This window comes from Acinonyx jubatus, chromosome A1, assembly GCF_027475565.1.
Source record: "Acinonyx jubatus isolate Ajub_Pintada_27869175 chromosome A1, VMU_Ajub_asm_v1.0, whole genome shotgun sequence".
Lineage (NCBI taxonomy): Eukaryota > Metazoa > Chordata > Mammalia > Carnivora > Felidae > Acinonyx > Acinonyx jubatus.
The window spans coordinates 122,290,639-122,311,444 of NC_069380.1; the positions used below are offsets into that span (position 1 = coordinate 122,290,639).

Below are 20,806 nucleotides of genomic sequence, written 5' to 3' on the forward strand. Positions count from 1 at the left end.
GCTCAGTCAGTTAAGTGTCCAACCTTGCCTCAGGTCATGATCTCATGGTTCATGGGTTCGAGCCCAAATTAGGGTCTGTGCTGACAACTCAGAGCCTGGAGCCTGCTTCGGATTCTGTGTCTTCCTGTCTCTCTGCCCCTCCCCCACTCATGCTCTGTCTCTCCTTCTCTCTCATAAATAGACATAAAGGATTTTTTTTTAAATATTCCTACTAAGCAGTTACCGCTAGGTCATGCATGAATGGGATAATTATATACACACATACACAGCCATTAGTTAGATTGGTTTAGTTACTGAATAACCAAGAGAAATAGGAGGCACATTGGTGCACCAACCTTTCATGTTTTTTCTTTATAAAAATACTGTATTCTAACAACCAGCAAATTCTTTTTAATTTCACTTTATATTATTCTTTTATAATTCCTTAGAAAGTATGCCAGATATGGTGGGGGATAGAGTGAGAACTCAGTATTTTCCCATTTATTGAAACCCTTTTTATGACTTCTCACTGGACTCAGATTATTAAATATGACTTTGACAAAGTCTCTGCTACCTACTCCGTGAACTTAAACATTACCATCATTTCTCAATCCCCTGTTCTCTGTCTCTCTAAGCCCTAGCTGCTGTTATTTTCAGGGTGGTTCTGACTGACTTGCCTTTTAAAGGGATTGTAAATAACATAATCTTCAACTCCTGGTGTTGCTACTATACATACACTGGATTCTTCCTGTACTTGAATTATCCCTGCTTTCCCTACCTATGTTTTTAAAGGAGAAAGACCTCTTTTTTTCTGACCTTTTGATACTAATAAAAAGATTAAGTGTTGAGTAGAAAAGTTTAATGTGAAAGAGGTAGAAATTTAAGTACTGAAAAAGAATTGATGATAGAATTGTACCACCTTTGCTACAGTCTGCAGGACTGAGTGGTATGACCCAAGAGTCATGTTGGTGTAGGAAAAGATGGTTTTAGGTGATAAAGGCTATGCTGTGTGCTTTAAAATTGCAGAATACATCTTAAATGCAGTTTGTTCTCATTTTCAGTTATTACTAAGAAGGGTATAATTCCTTTTGCTATTGATACTGCTAGAACCTTTTCAAGAGAGCTGGTATTATTTTCATCATATTAAATATATCCAAATGAAAATGGAGACTGTTGTCTTTGAAGTATAGAATTAATCTTTATACCTTCTTGTGGTTTGCAAACTTAGATGGCTGGCATACATGAGATGTTTTTCATTTTGATTTACTGAGTCCACATTAGATTTTCCAGTGGGCTATAGAGAAAAACTTCTAGGATTTCACTGTTCTTATACTGAAAGGCAAAATGCTAAATCAATTTTAATCTTTTGTTTAGTGTCATTAATAGATAACGCAATGGTTAATAGCAAGAGTTGTGAAGTTAAATATGGGTTTGATTCAAGATTATCTGAGCCTTAAGTTTGCTCATATCAGCCACTTGGATAATATCTAATTCATCCAGTTCATAAGAATTAAATGAGATAATTTATGTTAAGTGCTCATTTAGTAGTTTTAATTACTGATAGCGTTGCTATACAGATCAGTAAAGCCATTTAAACTTTAATCTTTTAGAAAATTTGCTCAATACTGGGAATAGCAGTCCATTTCCCCATCACTCCCAGGTCTATATCTGTGCACATATTATAGGATATTAATATATTTTTGGAACCACCACCTTGCCTCTCCCTCAAAAGGAGGAAATTGGTTGCTAACTGTCTTAACAGTTTATGAGAATATCTGTCACATGCTGTTTCCTAAGATACTGAGGCTTTCCTATGGTGCTACACTGTAGTAAAACCAGCTTTTTATACTCAGGTTTCTCTACACTTACAAAGTTCTGTACGGCTGTAATTAGAATCTTAGATACAAAATCCATGTGACTTCTTAAAATGTCTCAGACTTTTGATTGATTAGTTAAGTGGTCTGAGCACAAAAGTGATTTGGAGTGGAGGATGGGGAACAATATTTAAGCCTCTATTGTCTCCATAAACACATTCTGTCAGTGCTTAGTGTTTCATTGATGCCTACCAGTGTTACTTTGTAACTTTAAATGGGGCAGCAGGATTAACATTTCTGTTTAGTTTTCCTTACAAAATTTCTTTTTTTTTTAAGTCTATCATTTTTGAGAGGGAGAGAGGGAAGGTGACCAGACAGAGAGAGAATCCCAAGGAGGCTCTGCATGGTCAGTGTGGAGGCTGCGAGAGAGAGAGAGACAGAGAGAGAGAGAGAGAATCCTGGCAGGTTCTGCATGGTCAGTGTGGAGCCTCACCTGGGGCTCGAACTCATGAACTGTGAGACCACAAACTGAGCTGAAATCAGGAGTCAGATGTTTAACTGACTCAGCCATCTAGGCGCCCCCTGCCCCTTATAAAACTGCTTATTCACTTTAGTCTGTGAAATATTCTTTTATAGTTTTATAAATAATATTTATTGCCATATATGCGGTAAGAATTGCTTCTAGTCTTCATTGAATGTATACAGTTCTTATAAGAAGCCATGTAGTTTATTTAAAAATAACTTAAGATGATGTATTATGCCTAAGGAAATGCAGAAGACCAGAAATTTGAGGGAACAGTCTGTGAGAATGCTGAAGATGATAATAAAAATAATAATGAAACTTGTAATATCCTCCCTGAGTATGTACTGTGTGCTATACTCTTAGCTAAGTTCCTCCCGTATCTTTTGTCAGTTAATCTCTAATTATAGTCTTGTGGAGAATGGGTGCTCTTGTTATCTTCACTTTGTGGATAAAGAAATTAAAACACGCAGATTACATAGAGAGTTTGATCAATGGAATAGAATTGAGAGTCTAGAAGTAAATCCATACACCTGTCATCAGTTGATTTTCTTTTTTCTTTTTTTTTTTTTGAAAAACAACAAAACAAACAAAACTTAGGTTTTTAAATAGACTCACTTTTTTTTCAATATATGAAATTTATTGTCAAATTGGTTTCCATACAACACCCAGTGCTCATCCCAAAAGGTGCCCTCCTCAATACCCATCACCCACCCTTCCCTCCCTCCCACCCCCCATCAACCCTCAGTTTGTTCATCATTTGATTTTTAACACATGCTCTTGGAGCAGTGGGATAGCCACAGGTAAAAAATGAGGGGCGCCTGGGTACCTGAGTCGGTTAAGCATCTGACTTCGGTTCAGGTCATGATCTTTTGGTTTGTGAGTTTGAGCCCCGTGTCGGGCTCTGTGCTGACAGCTCAGAACCTGGAGACTGCTTCAGATTCTGTGTCTCTCTCTCTCTGCCCCTCCCTTGCTCGCGTTCTGTCTCTCTCAAAAATAAACAAACATTTAAAAAATGAAACAGACGCACCATATACAAAAATTAACTACAATTAAATGAAAGTCCTGAAAGAAGAGCTGAAACCATAAAACTCTTAGAAGAAAACATAGATATAAATCCCCATAACCTTGTATTTGGCAGTCATTTCTTATATAAGACAATGAAAGTGGAAGCAACAAAAGGAAAAGTGAATAAATTTTGATTTCATCAAAATTAAAAACTTTTATGCTTTCATAGACACCACTAGTAAATAAAGTAAAAAGTAAAGTCCACAGAATGGGAGAAAATAATTTGCAAATCACATATCTCATAAGGGTCTAATATCCAGAATATGTAAAGAACTTTCAATAACTCACAAACAGAAAAGACAAATAATGTAATTTTTAAATGTACAGAATGTTTGAATAGACATTTTTCCACAAAGAGGATAAACCATTAGCCAACAAGCACACAAAAAGATGCTCAATATCATTAGTTATTAGGTAAATGCCAGTCATAACCACATAGAGATGCCACTTCACACTCACGAGGATAGGTTTTGGGTTTTTTTGTTTTTTGTTTTTTAAATTGTTTTTAGTGTTTTATTTATATTTGAGAGAGAGAGTGTGTGTGAGCAGGGGAGGGGCAGAGAGAGACAGAATCTGAAGCAGCCTGCAGGCTCTGAGCTGTCAGCACAGAGCTTAACATGGGGCTTGAACTATGAACTGTGAGATCATGACCCGACCTGAAGCAGATGCTTAACCAACTGAGCCACCCAGGTGCCCCGTTTGTTTTGTTTTGTTTTGTTTTGTTTTGTTTTTTAAGATAATTAACAAAACGGTATGGTAATTGTGGAAAATAGTTCACTTCCTCAACAAGTTAAATATAGAATTATTATAATATCCAACACTTGCACTCTTGGGTATATAACCAAAAACAGAAAAGTATTTTCAAACAAAAACTTGTGCATGAATGTTCATGACAATACTATTCACAGTAGCCAAAAGGTGGAAATAATCCAAATGTCCATCAACTGATAAACAGATCACCAAAATGGTAAACTCATATAGTGGAATAATATTCAGTCATAAAAAGGAGTGAAGTACTGATACATGCTGTGCTACAGTGTGGTTAAACCTTGAAAACCTGCTCAGTGAGGGAGGCCAAACACAAAGGGCACATATATGTGATTACATATATGTGAAATATCTAGAATCCATACAGACAGAAAGGTTGTCAAGGACTAAGGGAAGGAGGGAATGAGGAGTGTTTACTTAATGAGTATGGAGTTTCCATTTGGAGGAGTGAAAATATTCTAGAAGTGAATGGTGGTGATAGTTGCATATGCTGTGAATGTAGTAAATGTATTAATGGTGAGTTTTATGGTTTGTGTATTTTACCCCAGTTGAAATAGTGTTTGTTCACAATGGGATGGAGGTGTAATGAAATGAGTGAAGAAGGGAAGTCAGCACTAGGTGCAAGAATCAGAGCAGGGAATGGTATCAAATGGTTAGATTAAGAGGACACTTCTGGAAAGGGGCCTCTGTTTTGGCCACTGACTCAGTAGAGAAAGAACTGTAGTTGAATTGCCAGTCCTCAGTTTTAGCGACCTACACCCTGGTGGTGGTAAAAGTCTGATGTCAGTAGCAGACTGGATTCTTGCTGAAAGTGAAAGCAGCATATTATTTAAAAGATCCAAAATAGTTCTATCCAGTGGGACTTTACACAGTGGTGGAAATGTTCTATATCTGTGCTATTCAAGTACAGAAGTCAGTCAGTAACCGCATATGGCAGTTGAGAATTTGAAATGGTGCTAGTGCTATTGAGGAACTAAATATTTAATTTTGAATTAATTTTAATTTAAATAGCCACATATGGCTAGTGTCTGCTGGCAATATATTGGAAAAGGCTGACAAAGTACATTTCTACCATCACAGAAAGTTTTACAGGACAGTGCTGTATTGAGCAGGATAGGCCTAGTATAAGTAACCCCCTTCCCACATCCATAGGAGTGAAACAGTTTATCACATGTCTGCCAATTCAGACTCACTTTGAGGATTGACAGTTAGTGAGTTGAGGAACTTTAATGTGGCACCTTAATGTAGAAAGGAGAAAATACACAGGATGACTTACAGTTATCAATGCAGGCTGACTTTCTTTTCCACATTTGTAGTAGGAAAACAGAGGTATCTTTTATAAAATTTATGTAAGTATATTTTTTAAATATTTTGTATGTGTTTTATTTACAGAGGTAAAGAACTCAGAAGAACAGTATAATAAAATAGTAATACCAAATGAGGAAAGTGTTGTCATCTATTATAAGATTAGACAGCAGCTTGCCAAACTGGGTAAAGAAATTGAAGAATATATTCACAAACCAAAATACTGCTTACCATTTCTACAGCCAGGTCGTTTGGTAAAGGTATGTCATTTTTTTTATAAATTATTTGGATGTTTCAGTATTTAATATTTTTTGGATCAAGATTTTAATTTTTTGTTTTTAATTTTTTAGTGTTTACTTCTTGAGAGGGGTGGCAGAGGGACAGAGAGAGAGGGAGACATAGAATCCGAAGTAGGCTTCAGGCACTGAACTGTCAGCACAGAGCCTGACGCAGGGCTCAAACACATGAACTGAACCGCAAGATCGTGACCTGAGCCTAAGTCAGACGCTCAACCGACTGAGCCACCCAGGCGCCCCTTAATTTTTTTTTTTCTTGTAGAAATGCTTCCTGCTACAAGACTTGATCTATATTAATTATGTTGTTTTTACACATTTCACATGGGATTGATTGGGGGTAGGGTCATGGGTGAAGACCTTTTAATCTACACTGATTTTCATCTTGGGGGATATAAATTGAAGTAGACACTTTTGGAAATAAAATATTTCCAGTAATCAAAAAATAGAAGCGGTTTTGTAGGTAGTTTTAAGAACTGGTTGAAGTCATTAGCTATAAAATATAGAAAGATTTCAGATATTTTCAGAACATATGCATCATATCATTTTAAAAATTTGATTGCCAGTTGAGAGATTCCTATTGCTATTCTAGAGGCCTGTGAAATTTGGTGGTCATTTCTTTCTTTAAGGCTAATAATCTTTTTACTTATGTTTAATAGTGATCTTTCAACAAATATTTTACCAGGAAAACTCAAAGTTTTCTTAGCCTTATATAGGCCATATATAACATGGGCATGGAAGTCTACAATTGCCTTTTGACATAAATGTTCGTGTTTACTTGCTTCCTTTTCTTTTTAGGTAAAGAATGAAGGAGATGATTTTGGCTGGGGAGTAGTGGTAAATTTCTCCAAAAAGTCAAATGTCAAGGTAAGCCATTTCCCTTAAGGTAGAATCATATATAAATTTTTCGTGAAGTTTTTTCAGACTCATGAAATTGATCAAAGTAGAGATAGCATTACTTTAAGAGAAGCTGTATTAAATTCTACCATGAGGAATTAAGGTTTTGAATTATCTTAAATTTTATCCTTAAAGTGCTGTGGTTGTTTTCCTAACAACCACAGATTTTAATTTCATTACAATATGCATGTCTTCTCTGAATTCATTAGTACTTTTTATAATTTTACTCTCTAAACTATTTGAATATTAGAGAAAAATTATCTTCTGACACTGAAAATTAGAATTTTGATTCAGGTATATAATAGAGATTTGAAGAAAAGGTATTAGAAGAGCTAGATTTACTTATTCCCTCTAAAGGAAGACAGTAATGAAATTTACTTTGGTCATTATTTATACAAATATTTTGGAAAGATTATTTGTATATAAAATCAAGGAAGATTTTGTTAACTTGTTACGTGAGTGACTGTCTTGAAATTAAGTTAGCCATTCCGTCTGTTATATTTTCTGTCAGTGTGTAACCTCAGGCAAGATATTTTGTGTTTCCATGTATATTTTTCCTTATTTTTAAAAATGAATAGTTTTCATAAGATGTATCTGCATTTTCATGAGGTTTACCATTATGATTTTGTTGTCATTAACTTCTTTTTCCCACCTGTGAATAAAACATGTAGGAATTAAGCTTTCGGATTGGAAGTTATTCCTGATAAATGTAAATGAATTTGGAGATACTGAAGCATTTGTTTTGGAGAAACAATTAAGTTCATGGGTTGGTAATGGGTGTTTTTGTGAGTGATCTGTGATTAATCCTACTGAAGAACTTCTTTTTAAATTTTTTTTTTTTCAACGTTTATTTATTTTTGGGACAGAGAGAGACAGAGCATGAACGGGGGAGGGGCAGAGAGAGAGGGGGAGACAGAATCGGAAACAGGCTCCAGGCTCTGAGCCATCAGCCCAGAGCCTGACGCGGGGCTCGAACTTACAGACCGCGAGATGAACTTCTTAAGGATATTCAATTTGTTTTTACCATTTTGATAAATCACCATCTTCATTAGTAATTATAAGATTTGTTTTTTAAGTATTGTCACACTTGGATCCCAATTTAATAAGCATTCATTGGCCACATGCAAAATCTCTGTGCTTACATCTTTTGGTGAACAGCAGAAAGCAGATAATTAAAATAAAAGGCAGGATAGTATAAGTATTTTAGTAAAGATGTAAGTAAAGTGCATTTGTAGCACAGAGGAAGAAGAAATTATGTCTGAGCTATTAGAGATGGCATCTAATTAGGAAGATAATTTAAACTTTCAAAGGAACCTTGAAGAAAGAGTAGTATTCATTTAATGAATATTTACCACTGGAGGAGCAGCGATGTGCAGCAGGCCCAGAACATTTCAGTTAAAGAGTAAAATTTTTAAAAGTATTGAAGTTAATCATGGAAAATAGTTAAAATATACATTTGAGTGTATTGGGTCTCAATCTAAACATGTGAAAACAATGGTAGAACATATGTTTGAAGATGAGTTGGTTGGCTGATTGGTTTGCTTGCATTTAGTTTGGGTGTTTTTTTAATGTTTATTTTTGAGGGAGGGATTGATCTGATCAGAAGTTTCTGTATTGTTACAGTGTTTGAAGGATACTGGAAGAGATAGCATAGTAGACGCAAGTTTGTCAATTTAAGGAGACTCTTACTCTTTCGGGAGTGAGTCAGAAGGAGGATGGTAATAGAAGGGTTCACATGGTGGAGACTGAGGGACCAAAATGGACAGACTTGTGTGGGAAGTTGGGGGGAGTGTTAGTGATGGTAAGGTTTCAAAAAAAGTTGGCTTTATTGAGTCTAACAGTATTAAACTGGATAAAGTTGCCTCTTTCATTCTGTCCTTCCCCTTTTTTAAAAACACATAATGAAGTGAAGCTTGGGATTTTAACCTTGACAAAGATTGCATCGGTATTATTCATTTGAGTTGTGACTAGCTCTGACTTAGAGCCTTTTATATTTTCTATTTCACTACCTTTAGCCATGAGAAACTATTAAATGCTTGCCTACCTCTTCTCCTTTCCATACACACATGCATTATTTTCTTTAGGAATAATTATTAGTAACATAGATAAGATTTTCCTTGAGAAGCACTTTAAAGGATGGTAGTCTTTATTGAAACTTCTGACAGCTGTTAAGTTCTGTTTTCTGTGTACATTGGAAAGTGTGGCAGTAAATGCTAAATGTTGTGGTTCCTTTCATACTTACATAATTCATGATGGAAAAGCCGTTGCCAGTTTATTCATTCCATAACTTGTCTGTATTTAAGGGAATTTGCTAGGGCAGAATATTTTTACCTACAGTGTACTGAAGTGCTATTTTTTTTTTTTTCCACTACAGGGTTTACATATTGCATGTGTTTCTTTTTTCATCAGTTTTATTGAGATAGTATTTACACATCCCACCCTATCTTCCCATACCCTCAGTCCTAAACAACTACTGATCTGCTCTCTATAGATTTGCCTATTCTGAAAATTTCGTTAAATTGAATCATCATGTGGTATGTGGTCTTTTGTGTCTGGCTTAGCATAATGTCTTCAGGGTTTAAGCATGTTGGATATGTCAGCACTTCATTTCTTTTTATGATTGAATAGCATTCCATTGTACAGATACACTATGTTTTGTTTATCCTTGGACTGTTTCCACCTTTGGGCTATTATGAATAATGTGCCTGTAAGCATCCATGTCTAAGTTTTTGTGTGGACATATGTTTTCGTTTCTCTTGGGTGTGAAATTGCTGGGTCCTATGGGTACTGTATGACCATTTAAAGAACTGTCAGGTTGTTTTCTCAAGTGTCTGCACCATTTCACATTGCCAGTAGCAGTGTATGAGGGTTTTGATTTCTTCACATCTTCATCAACCCTTAATACCTGACTTTTTATTACTCTGGATGTATAATGGTATCTCGTTGTGGTCTTGATTTGTATTTCCATGATGACTAAATACTGTCAAGGATCTTTCTGTGTGCTTTTTTAAATTTTATTTTTTATTTTTAATGCTTATGTATTTTTGAGAGAGAGAGAGGCAGAGTGCAAGCAAGGAAGGGGCAGAGATGGAGGGAGACACAGGATCTGAAGCAGGCTCCAAGCTCCAGGCTATCATCATAGAGCCTGAGACGGGGGCTCAAACCCACAGCCTGCGAGATCATGAACTGAGCCAAAGTTGACACTCACCCGACTGAGCCCTCAGGCACCCCTCTTTTTATGTGCTTATTGGCCATTTGTATATTCTTTGGAGAAATGTCTTCAGCTCTTTTGCTCAAATTGAAATTGAGTTTTCTTTTTATTTCTAAGTTACGAGTTCTTTATGATACTTGATTTCCAAATATTTTTCTCCCATTTTCTGTCTTGTCTTCACTTTCTTGATAGTGTCCTTTGTAGCACAAAAGGTTTTAGTTTGATGTAATCCAGTTAATCAATTTTTTTTTTTCTTGTTACTCATGGTTTTGGTGTCCTATATAAGAAACTATGGCCAGGGGGCACCTGGTGGCTCAGTCAGTTAAGTGTCTGACTTAGGCACAGGTCGTGACCTTACGGTTCATGAATTCAAGTCCCACATCAGGCTCTGCTGTCAGCACAGACTTCGCTTCAGATCCTCTGTTCTATCCACACACACCCTGCTCTTCCCACCTCCCGTCTCTTCTTGTTCGCTCTCTCTGCTCTCTCTCAAAAATAAATAAACATTAAAAAACAAACAAAAAAAAGAAACTACTGCCAACATCAAGGTCATGAAGATGTACCCCTGTGTTTTCTTCTAAGAGTTTTATTGTTTAAGCCCTTATATTTAGGCCCTTTATCCATTTTCAGTTAATTTTTGTATGTGGTATAAGGTAAGGATCCAGCTCCATTCTTGTCCTAACCCTGGTTGTTGGGAAATTCTTTCCTCTTTAAATAATCTTGTCATCCTTATCAAACCTCAGATGATCATAGACATAGGTTTATTTCTGGACTCTCAGTTCCATTCTCTTGACCTCTGTGTCTGTCCCAATGCCAGTATCATATTGTCTTCATTTACCGTATCTTTGTAGTTAAGTTTCAAAAAAGTAGACTTAGGAGTTCTCCAGCTTTGTTCTTCTTTTTCAAGATTGTTTTGGCTATTCTGGGATCCTTAAAATTCCTCATGAATTTGATTATCTGCTTGTCAGTTTTTACAAAGAAGTCAGCTGGGTTTCTCAGATGGCTTGCACATGAATCTATAGATCAGTTTGGAGAATATTGCTTATCTTAACATAATAAGTGTTTCAATCATGAACGTAGCATATTTTCCCTCTTATTTAGGTATTCTTTAATTAGTAATTTATTGTTTTTCGAGTATGAATTATACACTTTATTTTCTGTATACAGGGCCCTGTTGTGTCTGCAAATAGAGATGGTTTTACTTCCCTCTTCCCAGTGTGAATGCATTTTAGGTCTTTTTGTTTTGTTTTTGTTTTGCCTAATCATTCTGTCTAAACCCTTGAGTACTGTATTAATAGTGAGCAGATATGCTTGTTGTTTTCCTAAGTTAGAGGGAAAATGTCCATGCCTTGTCTATTAACAATGATGTTAGCTTTGGGTTTTGGTAAGTGTCCTTTAACAAGTTCAGGAAGTTTCTTTCTGTTCCTAGTTTGTTGAGTGTTTCTATCATGAAAAATTGTTGTATTTTGTCAAATGCTTTTTATGTACCTATTCAGATAATCATGGGGTTATTTTTTATTCTATCTTGTATTTATTCTGATAACAGTATATTAGATTAATTGGTTTTCACCTGTTAAACCAATTTTGGATTCTTGGGTAAATCCTGCTAGGGGGATTATTATTATTTTTTTTTTTTTTATGTGTTGCTGGATTCAGTTTGCTGGTATATTGCACAAGATTTCTGCATTCACATTCACAGGAGATATATGTCTGTAGTTTTCTTTTGATGTCTTTGAGTTTGGTAACAGATTAATGCTGACCTCATAATGAGTTTGAAAGTGTTCCCCTTCTCTTCTGTTTTTTGAAGAGTTTTTGAAGAACTGGTATTATTTTTTTTAATTTATGTTTTTTATTTTTTTCAATATATGAAATTTATTGTCAAATTGGTTTCCATACAATACCCAGTGCTCATCCCAAAAGGTGCCCTCCTGAATACCCATCACCCACCCTTCCCTCCCTCCCACCCCCCATCAGCCCTGTTTGTTCTCAGTTTTTAAGAGTCTCTTATGCTTTGGCTCTCTCCCACTCTAACCTCTTTTTTTTTTCCCTTCTCCTCCCCCATGGGTTTCAGTTAAGATTCTCAGGATCCGCATAAGAGTGAAAACATATGGTATCTGTCTTTTTCTGTATGGCTTATTTCACTTAGCATCACACTCTCCAGTTCCATCCACGTTGCTACAAAGGGCCATATTTCATTCTTTCTCATTGCCACGTAGTACTCCATTGTGTATATAAGCCACAATTTCTTTATCCATTCATCAGTTGATGGACATTTAGGCTCTTTCCATAATTTGGCTATTGTTGAGAGTGCTGCTATAAACATTGGGGTACAAGTGCCCCTATGCATCAGTACTCCCGTATCCCTTGGGTAAATTCCTAGCAGTGCTATTGCTGGGTCATAGGGTAGGTCTATTTTTAATTTTTTGAGGAACCTCCACCCTGTTTTCCAGAGTGGCTGCACCAATTTGCATTCCCACCAGCAGTGCAAGAGGGTTCCCGTTTCTCCACATCCTCTCCAGCATCTATAGTCTCCTGATTTGTTCATTTTGGCCACTCTGACTGGCGTGAGGTGATATCTGAGTGTGGTTTTGATTTGTATTTCCCTGATGAGCGACATTGAGCATCTCTTCATGTTATTTTTTTTTAATTGGAAGAATTTGGCACCTGGGCCTCAGCTTTTCCTTGTAGGTAGTTTATGATTACTAAGTCAGTTTTATAGGTCTTTTCAAGATTGTTTATTTCTTCTTGAATTCGTTTCATTGATTTGCTTTCTTAGAAATTAGTCCATTTCATCTAGGTTACCTAATTTACTTGTACACAGTTGTTCATCATATTACTTTGTAATCCAATTTATTTCCATAAGGTGGCCAGTAATGTCCTTCTTTGATTTTTCATTCTAATAATTTGAATCTTTCATCTAGCCAAACGTTTGTCAATTTTGTTGCTCTCGAAGAACCAGCTGTTTGGTCTCAGTGGGTTGTTTTTTTTTTTGTATTTTTCATTTTCTTAATTTTTGCTCCTTTATTAATCCTTCCATCTGTTAGCTTTAGGTTTAGTTTGCTGTTCTTTTTTATTGTCTTAAGGTGGGAGGTTAAGTTATTAATTGGAGGTCTTTCTTTCCTTTTAATATAGGCATTTATCCTTGTTAATTTCCCTGCAGATATTTTAACTGCATCCCTTAGGTTTTGGTATATTGTTTCTTCATTTTCATTCACTTCCAGGTATTTTCTAATTTCCCTTTTGATTTCTTCTGTGACTCACTGGTTATTTAGGAATGTGTTAATTTCCATATATTCATGAAATTCCCAAATTTATGTCTTTTTTTTTTTTAATGTTTATTTTTGAGCGGGGAGGTGGGGTGTGTGAGGAGGGGCAGAGAGAGAGGGAGGCACAGAATTTGAAGCAGGCTCCAGGCTCTGGTTAACACAGAGCCCTATGCAGGACTCAAACCCACGAACTGTGAGATTATGACTTGAGCCGAAGTCGAACACTTAACCAATTAAGCCACCCAGGTGCCCCCTATATTTGATTTCTAATGTCATCCCATTGTTATTGAGAAATAATTGGTATTATTTCATTCCTTTTGAATTTATTGAGATTTGTTTAATGGCCTGACATGTGGTCTATCCTGCAGAATGTTTTATGTGCAGTTGAGAAGAATGTATATTTTGGTTGAGATATTCTATAGATGTGTATTTAGGTCTGGTTGGTTTATAGTGTTGTTTATGTCTTCTGTTTCTTTGTTGCAGATCTTTATGTTTAGTTGTTCTATGCATTATTAAAAGTGAGACATTAAAGTCTCAACTATTATTTTTGTTTTGTTTTAAAGTTTATTTTGAAAGAGTGAGAAAGAGAAAAGGAGAGCAAAAATCCTAAGCAGGGAGATCATGACCTGAGCTGAAATCCACAGTCAGATGCTTTAACTGACTGAGCTACCCAGGGGTCCCTCAACTATTGTTTTTGAATTGTCTATGTCTCTTCTCATTTCTGTCATTTTTTGCTTTATGTGTTTTTGTTTTCTATTAAAGTAGAAATTTATCTGAAATTAGCATAGTTATGTCACCTTTTTTTGTTGCTTACATGATACACCTTTTTCCATCTTTTTATTTTAAATCTTGTGTCATTGAGGTTCAACTTTGTCTCTTACAGACTGCATAGTTAGATCTTTTTTTATTCATTCTGAAAAATTTCTGCCTATTGATTGGGTTGCTTAATCGATTGGTTAATCCATTCACCTTTACTGTTATTGATATGGTTGGATTTGTGTCTTTCATTATGCTTTTTGTTTTCAATAGTCTCATTCCTTGTTTTTCTACTCCTTTAGTTTTGCATTCAGTGCTTATTTTTTAACATAACATTTCAATTTATTTGATGATTTCTTTTTCTATAATTTATATTTTCTCTCTCTTTTTTTGTTATTTTCTTAGTGGTTGCTAGGGCTCAATATTTAATATTTCCATATTAAGTTAATAGAATAAGTTTCAGATTTATACTGAATTCCAGGGAGATGTAGAACTATTACTCCTGTATGCATTTATTCCATTTTCCCTCTTTTTTGTGGTATAGTCTACAAATGTTATGAACCCAACAATACACATTACAGTTATTAATATAGTTTTAGGACATACAAAGAACCTTAGAGACAAATTAGTATGAGTGCTATAGTGAGTATAGTTGATAGGTTATTTGTTTGTGAGGCTCAGGGCAGGGGCAATAGTGCAATTTCTAGACAAAAGGAGAGCAAGTATTTATTTATAGTTTTTGTTATATTAATCTCATCATTTATCATTTCTGGTACCTTTTATTGGTTCCTCTGGATTCAGGTTACCATTGGAGTTACTGCCTTAGCTCAGTACAACTTTGCTCCTACCCCCCTACTTTGTGGTATTATTGGCAAATTATTGGCAAACATTTCTATATATTATAGACTTAACAATTCAATATATACATGTTGATTTTACCCTTTAAATCATTTAATAGAAAAAGAAATAATTCTTTAATTATTTTTAAAGGTTTTTTTTGGGTTTTTGTTTTTGTTTTTTTTGAGAGAGAGTACGAGCAGGGGAGGAGCAGAGAAAGAGGGAGAGAAAGAATCCCAAGCAGGCTTTGTGCTGTCAGTGCAGAGCCAGACATGGGGCTTGATCTCACAAACCGTGAGATCATGACCTGAGCTGAAATCAAGAGTCAGACACTTAACAAAGCAGATCTGCTAACAACACATTGTGTCAGTTTTTCTTTTTCTGGGAATGTCTTTATTGAATGATAACTTTCCTGGATAAATAGATTCTTGGCTAACAAGTGTTTTTCTATGAATATGCCAACGCACTGCCTTCTGTTCTTCATTGTGCTGAAAAGTTTCTGCTGTTAATCTTGTTCTGGTCCTTTGTGAGAGATGAGTCCTTTTTCTCTTGCTGCTTTCAAGAGTCTTCTCCTTGTATTTGGTTTTCTGCATTTTTACTGTGATGTGTCTGTTTTTTCATCTCGTTATATTCATTCTACTTGGTATCCATTGAGTTTTCTGGATACGTAGATTAATGTTTTTCAATTAATTTGAGAGTTTTCAGCCATTATTTCGTCAAATATTTTTTCAGCCCTTTCTCTCCTGGGACTCACATATGGGTATGTTGTACTTATTGTTATCCTACATTTCTCTGAGGTTCTGTTCATTTGTCTCCTTTTCCCCCCGCTGTTCTTTGGATTGCATAATCTCTGTCAGCCTGTTTTCAGATGTGCTGCTGTTTTCTTCTACTTCAGATCTGTTGAGCCCTTCTAGTGATTTTTTTCATTTCAGGCATTGTATATAATGAATTTATGGATTTCCTTTTTGTTTGTTTTTATCATATCTGTCTTTATTGATACTCTATTTGATATGACATTGTTATTGTACCTTCCTTTACTTCTTTAATTACGGTTCCTTTACTTGTTTGAACGTAGTTGGCTACCATTGAACATTCTTTAATTATGGTTCCTTTACTTGAGCATACTGGCTACCATTAAGTCTTTGTTTAATATAACATCTGATGACTCTGATAGGTACTTTATTCTGTTTCTTGCTTTTTTGCTGGTACATAGGTCTTGGATCATACTTTACTTTTCATGTCTTAACGTTTTTTCTTTGAAATTGGACATTTTAAATAATGTAGTACTCTTGGTACTGGTCCCTCTTTCCCTCCCCTCTCACAGGCATATTGTTATTTGCTTGTTTATTAAGTTAGTGATTAGCTGGATTGAGGAGCAGAGAAAGAATCCCAAGCAGTCTTTTCCACCCACCCCACTCAAAACTGGCTTTACCTAGCATGTCCTAAAGTGTTTAGGTAAGGACCTGGCAGGTAAAGCATGGAGGCAGTAGCCTCAAGTATTTACAGCTTGCCTCTCCCAGCATGACAGCAGTGCCTTAACGGTCAGGTAAGCAAGAGCAGTTGAGGCCCCAGCATTCTCAGCAGTCCCACACATGTAAGATAGAGTCTCTGGCCAACCACTGGTGGCTGGGCAGAAGAAGGGAACCCCTACTTCTCAGATTCACTTGCCCAGAACTTAGCCTCAGCAATGGGTAGGTGGGAGCAAGTTAAGAAATGCTGCCATCCTCCCCCTCTTCGGAAAATTGCCCTCCAACTGAGAGAGCTTTGGGGAGAAGGGAGCCTTGCTATGTTTTTTGCCTTCAGTAGTCTGCAGTTTCTGTCTTGCTGAGTTAGGAAGAATGAAGTGGGAGTGATCTTGGCTTAGATATCAGACTTAGGTTGTTTCTAACGAATTTTAGTGTATTTTCTTGAATAGATGTTTCTTCATATGCTGTATGTCTTTAGAACCATTTCCAAAACCAACTTTACATGGTTGGTTTTTTATAACTTTCTTAAGTTTGCTTGGGAGGTGGGTTTGTAAAAACTCCTTGTGCTGTCATGCTGGTAATTGATCTCAGGTTTTTTAAGGGAGAAAAATTATCCCTAACATAATTACATTTATACACACAGTAAACAAGTTTTTAAATGATTTCTCTTTTGGTCCTTAATCCATGTTTAAAAGTGGTGCGGGTTGATGAGAATTATTTTAGGCAAATATGGAATGGGGAATAGAGAAGAACACATTTCACTTTTTTTCTGTTTAAATTGATGGTAAAACTGATTTTCCCACTAAGTTGCTTACATTTGTTTACTAAAAACATGGACTACTTTCTTATTGATTATGTAACCTATCAGAATACTAAGTCAAAGAGTTTTATAGGTTAATAAGGTTTGGTAGAGAGAGAGGAAGAATATACATTGAAAAAGAAAATAGTTTAAGCATTTTAAAGAGATTCAGATGTTCTTGTCAACATTTATTTTATATTATTTGTTTACATTCTACAAACTTGAGATAATCAAAATTACATTTTAATCTGAAAATTTCCATTTATAGTAGGAAATTAGCCATATTTTTAAAAGAATTAAAAGTTAGGAAAAATATAGTTCAATTATATGATTAAGAAGTTAAAAGTAAGGAGATAGTCATACAAACTTAAAGAATTTATACTAAGACAATCATTGAAAAGCCAAATAAAACATCTGAGTAACTATTTTCTCTTTTATGTGAAGGACGATGTTACCCATCTTTACCACAGTACAGAGCTTCGAAGTAGTTCATTGAAAAGAGCAGTTGTGTAATCTTAAGAAATATTTTTAACAGCAAATTTCCATTTGATGCCACACTAAAGTTTTTGAGGTGTGCTTCTGTCATAACACTTAAGGAATATCTCTGGAATGTCGAGAGTGATTTTGATAGCTTTACAAAAATTACATATGATATACTTGAGTTCTGACAGTCATTTCTGTGATATAGCTTACAGAGGGAGAATATTAAATTGAAAAAAATCTGTGGAGTTGGAGCTAAACCTAGTAAGACAGTTTTAAATTCTCTACATTACAGATTGTTGATAAATCTTAGATTATTTTTGTTTAAATACTTATTTGTCATCTAACATTTTGGAGTTAGTTCATTAATGAGATCGTAGAATGTGTCTCACACAGTGGGTTTTTTCCCGTCTGGAAAACTAAAGATAATAGTCCTTGATTCTCCTTACAGTCATTTGTCCCCTGGAAGAATTAACAGTTGGGTCATAACTATTTGGCTCATTGTTTATAAAATTATTTTATATTGACTAAGCTCTACATAATACATAATCTTTGCAGTTACAGACCTAATTGAAAATACTGTTCGGCGTTTGTGTCTATACCGAAGTGGGGAATGTTTTGAAACTTCTTTAAAAATAACCATATTTTGAAAAAAAGTATGTTGAGGGGGAAAAAAAAACCCAGTTGAAGAAAAAAAACTGGGTTTTCTTGAGGAATGGAGCTTATGCTTTCAGAAATTTGAACTCAGTAATTTAAGATAACTGTGATTGTATTTTTGGTTTGTATTTGGAAGTATATTTTACCATTGTTAAGCAGTTGGTAGTTGATTACAGAAATAGATCGTAGGTATGGGTTTATTAAAAGTTTTCCAGTTTTTTTTTTTTTTAATTTTTTTTCAACGTTTTTTATTTATTTTTGGGACAGAGAGAGACAGAGCATGAACGGGGGAGGGGCAGAGAGAGAGGGAGACACAGAATCGGAAACAGGCTCCAGGCTCCGAGCCATCAGCCCAGAGCCCAGCGCGGGGCTCGAATTCACGGACCGCGAGATCGTGACCTGGCTGAAGTCGGACGCTTAACCGACTGCGCCACCCAGGGCGCCCCAGAAGTTTTCCAGTTTTGAACAGTAACTGTGCTTGGAGGGATACTAAGGAGTCATTTCTTTGACATGTTCACTCCTCAATCAAAATAACTTTCCTTTTATTGATTTTATGCAAAAGAGATCACTCACATGTTGAATTAAAAAGCAGAGAGGAATTCTTTACTGAAGAAAAAGGTCTTACTGCTCTTTGAAAGACATTGCTGTCAAACAAATTATCATAAATTGCACATGCAATTAATCCTTGTATCTCAACAATCATGTTTTTATTAGAGAATATAAAAAAGTCTTTTAATAAAGTCTTAATACAATGGTATAAAAACACATTGTAGAGGTGCTATGAGGATAATTTTCATGTTGTTTAATTAGGATAATTTGAAGATAACAGATTTGTTTTCTGACACAGTTAATTTCTTACAGTTTATTTTTCTAATTCTGATATAATAAATAAAATGATTAATCATTAGAAACTTGAAATGGCATTTTATGTCATAGTTAAGAATTCATACTGTTTAAATTCATAAGTATCAAGTCTACAGCCATACCATCTTGAACATAAAATCTAATCTGAGTTCTGAAGTTTCAACTAATTTCTATGTTTTCTCATCCAGTAGAGCATGTTGAAGGATGAAGGACAGCCTTCATATCATGACATAAATATTTACTGCGCAGTATGTGCCATTATCATAATGCTAAATGCTGAGAACATAGTCCATGTACATATAAAACTTAAAATTTTTCCATCAGTTTTTAAGACCTAATAAGTTCCTTTTATCTTGTTTTTTCTAGCCTAATTCTGGTGAACTGGATCCTTTATATGTAGTAGAAGTACTTCTGCGCTGTAGCAAAGAAAGTTTGAAAAATTCAGCTACTGAGGCTGCAAAACCAGCTAAGCCTGATGAGAAAGGAGAGATGCAGGTTTGGACTTTATTTATCATCTTCAGATTTCAAGTACTTATTGAATTATTTATAATCACTATATTTCCTACATATGATTATAGTGAACATACTTGATGTCAAAATTGTAAGTTTTCAGAGTTTTTAAAGGTATATTAAAGCCATCTAAAATATCAAAAGGATGATTAATGACATTTAAGCTCTCTGTTTCTGTATCAAATTGTGGTCAGGTAAACAAAGATGAAGTGAAAGATAAAGAGAATTTAATAATTTAAATTTTCACATGAAGCTGGATTTTACTGGGACTACTAAAGATGTTTTATCTTTTTTATGATCAAATAATTTTACAGTGTTACTTCATGTTTATTATATTCCTTTGAAATATGAAAGCAGTGTTTTAATAATTGAAAATTCCTTCGTAAGTTTCCCTAGTTGGAACCATTTAATTTACATGTGCTTTTAACAAAATTTCAATTGTAGTATAGTTGACATACAATATTATATTAGTGATTCGACATTTATGTATTTATATATATTAAGAAATGCTCACCACGAGGGCATCTGGGTGCCCTCAGTTGGTTCAGTTGGTGGTTCAGTTGGTTAAGTGCCTTGACTCTTGATTTCGGTTCAGTTGGTTAAGTGCCTTGACTCTTGATTTCGGCTCGGGTCCTGATCTCAGGGTTCCTGAGATTGAGCCCTGTGTCTGGCTGCTTGGGATTCTCTTTCTCCTCTCTCTCTGTGCCTCCCCCACTTGCACTCACACACATGTGCACACTGTCTCAAAGTAAATAAATAAACATTAAAAAAATGCTCACCGTGATAAGTTTGGCTACCATCTGCCAGCATATAAAGTTATTATGATATTATTGGCTCTATTTCCCGTGCTGTGCTTTTCATCCCTGTGACTTAACTCATTTTCTAACTGGAAGTTTGTATCTCTTAATCCCCTTCACATGTTTCATCCATCACCTCACCTGCCTTCCCTCTCGCAACCACCAGTCTGTTTGTTCTCTGTATTTATAAGTTTGTTTTTGGCTTTTTGTTTATTACTTTTGTTTTTTAGATGTCACATATAAGTGAAATCATGTGGTATTTATCTTTGATGTATTTCACTTAACATAATACCCTCTAGGTCCATCCATGTTGTTGCGTGTGACAAGATTTCTTTCTTTTTTATGCCTGTGTGTGTAAAACACACCTTTATCCATTCATCTCTTAATGGACAGTTAGATTGCTTCCATATCTTGCCTGTTGTATTTGTATATAATGCTGCAATAAACATAGGGGTACATATATCTTTTCAAATTAGTGTTTTCATTTTTTTAGGGGTGATAACCAGAAGTGGGATTAAT

At 35.3% G+C, this 20,806-nt stretch overlaps 1 protein-coding gene across 1 annotated transcript in view; it reads left to right on the forward strand.

The window, feature by feature from the left end:
• Positions 1-20,806, forward strand: part of MTREX (Mtr4 exosome RNA helicase) — a 105,315-nt gene that overhangs the window by 48,372 nt on the left and 36,137 nt on the right. Inside the window, exons 17-19 of the mRNA XM_015085579.3 lie at positions 5,542-5,714; positions 6,546-6,614; positions 19,347-19,475. Coding sequence (XP_014941065.2) covers positions 5,542-5,714; positions 6,546-6,614; positions 19,347-19,475 — 371 coding nt within the window. The remainder of the gene's footprint in view (positions 1-5,541; positions 5,715-6,545; positions 6,615-19,346; positions 19,476-20,806) is intronic.